This window comes from Pavona decussata, unplaced genomic scaffold (genome assembly GCF_977016875.1).
Source record: "Pavona decussata unplaced genomic scaffold, jaPavDecu1.1 SCAFFOLD_48, whole genome shotgun sequence".
In the NCBI taxonomy this organism is placed as follows: Eukaryota; Metazoa; Cnidaria; class Anthozoa; order Scleractinia; family Agariciidae; genus Pavona; species Pavona decussata.
Genome location: NW_028145470.1, coordinates 6,468,474 through 6,475,839, shown reverse-complemented (window position 1 = coordinate 6,475,839; position 7,366 = coordinate 6,468,474). Strand labels below are relative to the sequence as shown.

Here is a 7,366-nt window from a genome sequence, read left to right as displayed (position 1 = left end):
TTTTTTGGAGAGCGATTGGAAAACTTGGAGTCAAATTGGAAATCTTCGCTTATTTGTTTTTATTCAGTTTTTTTTTTTTTTTTTTTTTTTGTCTTTTTTTGTCTTTATTTTTGATTTTGCTTTTGTTTTTCCTTTTATGTCTCGCTTCGATTCAATCAACGGTAACTCAACAGTTTCTCTGGTAACCGTCTTTTGTTCAAAATTCCTGTTTAGTGTCAACTGTTGTTCCTAGTGTTGTGTTGGAGGTTTTGTAAGTTTGTTTTTTCTTTTGGAGGAATGCAAATTTAATAAATTTCGAAGTAAGAGGTAAAATAAGGGTGATCTACTTATAAAATTTGCAATTAAATTAGAATCTCTTAATACTCGAGAGATTCGTCCTTTTGAAAAACGTTTTAAAGCACAAAAATAAATGGGAACCCTTTGCCTCACTTTTTTAATAAATACCTTTTTCTTTTTTTCAACAAGCCGGCCAAAAAATCAAAAACTCAGAGTTCCGTAGGACTAAATGTAAACTGCCATCACAAACTTTTTTGTTCTTTAATATGAATTTTTTACACTCTATTATTGTTAGTGTGCTGTTTGGCCTTTGTATGTCTGCGTGGGTGAAAGGGAGGGGCTTGATATAGGTTTTTGTGCTGTACATTATTACTTTTATTTTATATTGTGAGTGTTGTAAAGTAATTGTTAGTAGTGTTCAGTATTGTAAATATCGTGTCGTTTAAGGCAAATAAAAAAAATTAAAAAATCTTTGCAAAATCTTTTTAAAATTAAAAAAAATTAAAAAAATTAAAAAAATTCTGTGCAAACAGTTTCATTTTTCATTTGAAAAGCAACACGGGATGTGTCATCACACATGTCACGGAGGTTCGCAAAAAGTCAATCATGCGCGTGGAGTTATTTGATTGGATGACAGTCGGCCTAAAATAAAGTTAAGAGGACGAGAAATATCTTGCTTCTGAAGACGAAATAACCTTTTTTGGAGCTGAGTCTTCGGGAGCAAGTATCGTTCTATAAGGCATTTGATGTTATTTTACTGGTAACGAACGAACTGATTTGCAACGGACGCAATGAAATATTTGTTCGCTATCGTTTTGTTCCCTATTTTTGTAGCGGCACTTGCTAACTCTAGCGTGAAACCCACAAAAAGTAACGACGACGGAAAGAAGGCTCAGTGTATTGTAAACAATTACTTTTACGCCGGACCAAACACCAAGAAGATCGAACAGCAGTTGGCCGAAATAAGAGAAGAAATTAGAGCACTGAGGAGAAACCAAACTGGCGGTTCAGACGGAAAAGGTTTGTAACAGGGTTTGCTGAAAGACAAAATTTTTCTATACTGATTAGCAACCTTCCCTATATTCTCGCTAGGAATGAAAAGAAAACTGGTAAATGCGCGTGTCGAAATTTTTTCTTCCCATGTCGTTCCAACATTATTGCAGTGATCTTTCTCTATTCAAATGAGTCGTTTTACAATTAGGTTTTGTTATAGCGTAGGGGATCAAAATAATTTCACCTTCAGTTACCTCGTTAATCAAAGGTCCGCTTAATGTGTCCGCATTTTGAAGTTGAATTTTATGACGCCAAAGCAATTAATTTTTTTTGATGGATATTCATGTGTTTTCAAAGGACATTCTTGATGTACTAAACGTACTCCGCACAAAATTTAATGACAGTACTGAATTGTATCAATTGTAGTTCACAAGAACTGCGCCGAAATTTATAAGTTCGGTAAACAGATCAGTGGAGTGTACAAAATCGATCCTGATGGTTTGGGTGAATTTGAAGTGTTCTGTGATCAGAAAACAGCCGGTGGAGGTTGGACGGTGTTTCAGAAGAGACAGGATGGCTCTGTAGATTTCTTTCGCGCTTGGGCTGACTACAAACAGGGTTTTGGTAATCTGAACGGCGAGTTTTGGCTCGGACTGGACAAGATTCATCGCCTGACTGTTAGCAGCAGCAACAAGCTTCGCGTCGACTTGGAAGATCTTCATGGTAACACAGCATTTGCAGAATACAGTTCATTTGCTGTGACAAGCGAGAGGGCCAAATACCAGATGAGTTTGGGAAGGTATTCAGGTAGGCTTAAAAAGGATTAAAATTAAATTCTGTGATAGGGGAAAGAAATGAGAGAGGGCTGACACTCTAATTTGTTCATTTGACTTTTAGAGTTGATGATAAACTCTACCCATATATAATTGTTGAAAATTTTTTCCCGAATATATAATCTAACCTTTTCTCGCTTCTTATAATCTCGAAGAGATATATGATGAACCGTAACCCGCTTTTAATAATGCTATATGTCAAGACTCAGCAATATTTTGTGAATGTAATTCAAATATTTAATACCGTTTACCTTTAACTACGAAAATACTCGGACTTACGACTTTCGTACGTTAATCTTCGGGCAACAAATTTAGGGTTTTGGCATATTTCGGACGTTTTTCTCTTAAATAGGATAGACGACGTGTAAATCAAAAATAAAAATGATTCTTTAAACAGGCACAGTTCCTTCTAGACAGTTCAGGTTGATCAAAACAATCTACAGAATATTTTGAACAAAAACTGTCCAAACCAGATTAATTAACGAGTGTATGAAAACTGACTCTTAGCGTGGTTGGTCACTTAATCGTCAATGTTTCTCCAATAAATTTCAAAACCCGCAGTTAGAAGAAAGCGATAACTTACATGTCTTTAAAAATTTGAATATAACCGTTGTAAAATGCTTAAAATTGCAGTTATTTACGCATTTTTACATAAATTATGTAAAATTGAAAATGTGTTGACGATAAAACGCTTACACTTTGATCTTCAAAATGAGTGTGAAAGTTAGTAAAGGAATGCGTAAAAACTTGCAATCTCAAATGTGGTATCAAATCTTTGCTTCAGCCCGTTTCGGTAGCGATTTGTTAATAGGCTTTACTGAAAAATTATTTCACAAAGATAAAATTATCGCACGCTTTTTGTTTTCGTTTTTAAGGTACTGCTGGTGATTCCCTCGGTCATCATCGTGGTTTAGCATTTTCCACCAAGGACAGGGATAATGACAAGGTGTCAAGCAACTGTGCATTGGATTACAAAGGAGGGTGGTGGTACAGCAATTGCCACAATTCTAACCTGAATGGTCTGTATCTTCACGGGAAGATTGATAGCAGAGGGATGGTGTGGTACCCCTGGAAAAATAACAGCTACTCAGTGAAAAGGTCTGAGATGAAGATACGGCCAAAGGACTTTTAAAATTCTTTGTTGCCATACTCAGTTTATTTACCCTGAAGTGCAACATGTGAACGAGAGAATTAAAGGCTTGCACTGATGGGTATAAAGGAACTTTTGCTGTGGTTTTATATTAATATGTTTAAATATATTTTCTCTAAGCAGGTAGTATTTGTAATCTCACAAGCGAACTTTTGCACTCGACAAAAAATGCACTCGGCCTTGGCACAAAAGTGTTCTTGTTTTTAATACTACAACAGACAGCAACTTGATTAATTAACTAATCTTTGTTACTTCTTGTATCATGGACTGGCTCACAGATAGCAGAGGCGAAACAGTCACACGTCAATTGGAACAGAAACACGATAGGATTCTTATTTTAAATAACTAGCTGATTGTGTTTTTGTGAAGCGCTAGCTTTTAAAACAAGACATTTTCTCCATTTTGCATTTAAAAAGATATTGTTGTATCAACTTTTAAGTTGATACAAATCGGTAATGGCAACTGATGGCAACTGATTTAAAAATCAGCTGCCATTAGTGATTTGTCAATTCAACAGTGAGAATACCAGTATTATTTGCTAGGAGACTAAAAACATGTTTCAACACTCCGGTCACTAAAATGCCTTCAGTTGAGTCAAGAGGATGTTCTGTAAGGGGACTATTTTAATAAGCGCCTTAGATGATAGCGGAATTTAACATGTTATTTCCTGCTAGGGGTATAGAATGGTCTTTGAAAAATAATGGGTCTCGGCAAATTTTCGGCGGGTCTCGAAATCTCGGCGTCTCAAACTGGAGTCTCGGAATCTCGAGCTCGAAAAAATAAAGCGGGTCTCGGAATCTCGCATTTTGAAATTTGAATCCGGAGTCTCGCAAACCAAGCGAAAATGAATTAACCGTCCTAAACTGACAACAAACAATAAACATCTTGAAAAACGGCTCAACATCGCAATCGCTTCTGCAGCTTCTTCGAAACATGTAAGCTTGGATAAATTCTGCTCATAAATTGCCGTACTACGCTTTTCGGCAGTGTTAGTAAAAAACACGTTTTGTATCGCGACATCTGTGGCTCGGATTTAGAAGAAGTAGTTAAGTCTCAGTCTCGGATTTTAAACGAAGGTCTCGGCGTCTCGGATTTTACCATTCTATACCCCTCCTGCTGTGGTTTAATCAGTTCTGTCAGTGTCACGCTTCGTTACGGTAAACTGTAAAAATATCGAAGCCGAGTTAAAAGTCTACGTTTTAAAGATGTGGGTGAATTATTGACGCACTGTAGTATTTCAATGAAACCGCTGGAGGCTTTTTTCTCTGTGGTGTATCTATTATGCTGTACAAGGTGATTCTAACTTTTGAGTCTGTTGATGAAATCCTAAAGTGTGACCATTCAAATGAAAGCTACTGAGCAGTACTTTCTTGTAGCGCTGTTTATTATGCTTTACAAGGTGGCTCTAACGTTTGAGTTTGTGTATGAGACTCTAAAGTGTGACCAATCAAATGAAAGTTATTGAGCTGTACTTCCCTGTAGTGCTGTTTATTATGCTGTACAAGGTGGTTCTATCTTTTCAGTCTGTGGATAAAATGCTGAATCAATATCAAGTGCAACACGCAAGTGATGCAAGCGAATTGCGAGTTATTTTGAAGCGCATTATTAGACCAGAACTTAGCACGTTTTGAATTACGAAGAACAAGTCTATAAAAATATGTATCTGCATAGTGGAGTTTGTACAAAATCAAAACCAAAAACGGAACGTTCTGTTCAGATAGATTAACAGAAACTCTCATAAACCATTTCCGAGAAAGTTCAGTGCATATTTGAGGAAACACAAAAAAGTCGAAAAATGACATAAATGCCCACAGCCGGCCTGATAGACGCCTTGTTGCAGGCGCGTAGGAGGGGGGGGGGGGGGGGGGTTCGAGGGGTTTGAACGAACCCCCTTTGAAGATAAATAATGGCAGAAGAAAAACTTTTAAATAAAGTTGCTGTGGTCGAAATACATCAACCAAAGAAAAATAGACATAAACCCGTTCTTTAGGCCTTAATATGTCTTATCCTCAGTAAAAATAAAAATTGTCAAGAACCCTTGGAGATTCAAAATTTTAATGACGTTTCATTTTTTGCGGTAAAACCGCATCCGCCCGAAAAAGCCATATAAAAGCATGCTTTGCGATACGTTTTGTTCTCTGAATGCGGCGTTGTTCTGAAAGGAGATTCACTTCAAACTTAATAGTTCACGCGCAAGTGTTCAAGCTCAAGTTTCACGCGCAATTACGTACAAGTTCGCCTGAGAATTCCCATCACAAAAGCGGTAAGTCAACGATACACGTTTTTGATATGCCTGTCAATCTTGACGAGATAGTCAATTTGTTCGAAGGCCTACACCCGAGAATGATGCAGTTTACCAGCTTGGTGTATGACTGTCAGCAGATCGAATAGCTATCAGAACTTGACAGGGCGCGGAATGTACATTGAACTTTCTTGTTTAAGTTGAAACAATTATGCCTTCGAAATGATGTATATAGCTTAAAAGGCTGCTGTAAAACAATGTTGTGATTTTCCTAAAATTAAGAGTAGAAACTAGAAAACTGCGGAATAGCCTTAATAACTATGATGCAATGTGATGTGTTTTTCCCGCCTTTCCCGCGGCAGTAGCACACTCGCATCCCGCCACCACTTGACCTTGCCATTATGACCGAGAGGACTTGGGTAAGAATCAAGCATGTGCAAACATGGCCATTCCCGGCAAGCTTTTCGTATTTCCGGCGCCCGTTTCAAGGATTCTTCCTCTTATGGAACTCTTGTCGACTGAGAGAAGAATTTCGCTTGCTTTGAATAGCTCTTTACCTCACGGTCTTAAAATAGCTGAATATAAGTTTTTTTTGCCATAGTTTTTGTATCGGCTCACAAACTTTTTCTGCAGTAATCAAGCCTTACCGAGTCAAGGTTTGCCGGTCATGTCGTGTGGTTCTATGGTAGTGTGGTTTACGTAAGTTTCGTAGGTAAGTGAAGCTATTTTAATTTAGAAGGTAGGCAGTGACTTGCTCTATATATCTCTGAAACGTTTGACAGTTAATTTTAACATCTTTACTTGATTTGAAGTGCACCGCACACTGACTGAAACTTGTGGTGCAATGCTAGACATCCATTTCGCGTTTGCTTAAAATTCTAGGAAATTCTGGTTAACCTGAAACTCAATTGGCTTACTTATTTCTTAAGCTAATTTTTTTTATTCCAGTTGCTTGTAATATATATAATAAGTTTCCAAAAGGATATTTAGCGTAAGCCTGAAGACTCAATATTGAATTTAACAACATTTGCTATAACACTGCTATAGAGTGTTTTCATTCACGTGACTACCAGCCATATTGGTTTACTGAAACAAAAGAAAGTATTTGCATAAAAATAGAGTTCAATTCCCAGAGGTTTTAGTTTGAGACACCAAAATGGCTGCCATTTCTTTGTTTTGGGACACCAACATGGCCGCCGTGACGTCATGTGAAAACACTCTATACATGTTTTAACTAAGCTCACATATTTTTACAGTCATATATTTGTGTTGTTAACGAAGGGGATTAACAGCTGATTTGGATGATGGCTCCATTTTGCATTTGGTAAAGGTAAAGGATTTGTTCTTTCAGTTACTCACTTTTTACATTGCTGTTCAAGATGCGCTTTGATCTAGATAGATATAGGCTCATTATAGTCACCGTTGCAAGCTTTCCTCCCGCCCCCGCCCCATTCCTCTCGCTGGTCGCTTGGCTTGCCGCTCATGCTTTTATATTTTCCCAGCTGACCTAATAGAGAGCTTACTCGCAGGCTACATCGATCTTAATTCAAAGCATTGACCCAAATACCGTTCAAAGGTCATAACAATGTATCGTTGGAAATGTGCTATCTTTCCTCGCTTTTTATCCAAAGATATTAATCTTGAGTCAATTGTGTTAACTTTTACTTTTGGCCAGTCGATACACCAGCATACCTGGATACCTGATTATTCTGAAAGATACTGTGTACAAACAGTTTCAGCGCTGCACGACATCACCCAACATGTCAAGGAAGTTCGCAGCATGCACTGAACATGTGAGTCACGCTTGTGGAGTTATTTGATTGGATGAAAGTGCTCATAAATAGAGCACGAGAAAAATCTTGCTTCTGAAAT

General features: G+C 37.5%; 1 protein-coding gene across 1 annotated transcript; it reads left to right on the top strand.

The window, feature by feature from the left end:
- The first annotated feature begins 840 nt into the window (after positions 1-840).
- Positions 841-4,723, top strand: LOC146482033 (ficolin-2-like). Its single transcript, XM_085108175.1, has 3 exons — positions 841-1,296; positions 1,696-2,076; positions 2,978-4,723. The coding sequence occupies exons 1-3, from the start codon at positions 1,068-1,070 to the stop codon at positions 3,232-3,234; spliced, it is 867 nt and encodes a 288-aa protein (XP_084964301.1). The 5' UTR covers positions 841-1,067; the 3' UTR covers positions 3,235-4,723.
- Positions 4,724-7,366: the final 2,643 nt, after the last annotated feature.

Coding starts and splice junctions, on each gene's coding strand:
- LOC146482033 (XM_085108175.1), top strand. CDS start 1,068: ATGAAATATTTGTTCGCTATCGTTTTGTTCCCTATTTTTGTAGCGGCA. Junction 1,297..1,695: donor TGGCGGTTCAGACGGAAAAG/GTTTGTAACAGG, acceptor TATCAATTGTAG/TTCACAAGAACTGCGCCGAA. Junction 2,077..2,977: donor GAGTTTGGGAAGGTATTCAG/GTAGGCTTAAAA, acceptor TTCGTTTTTAAG/GTACTGCTGGTGATTCCCTC.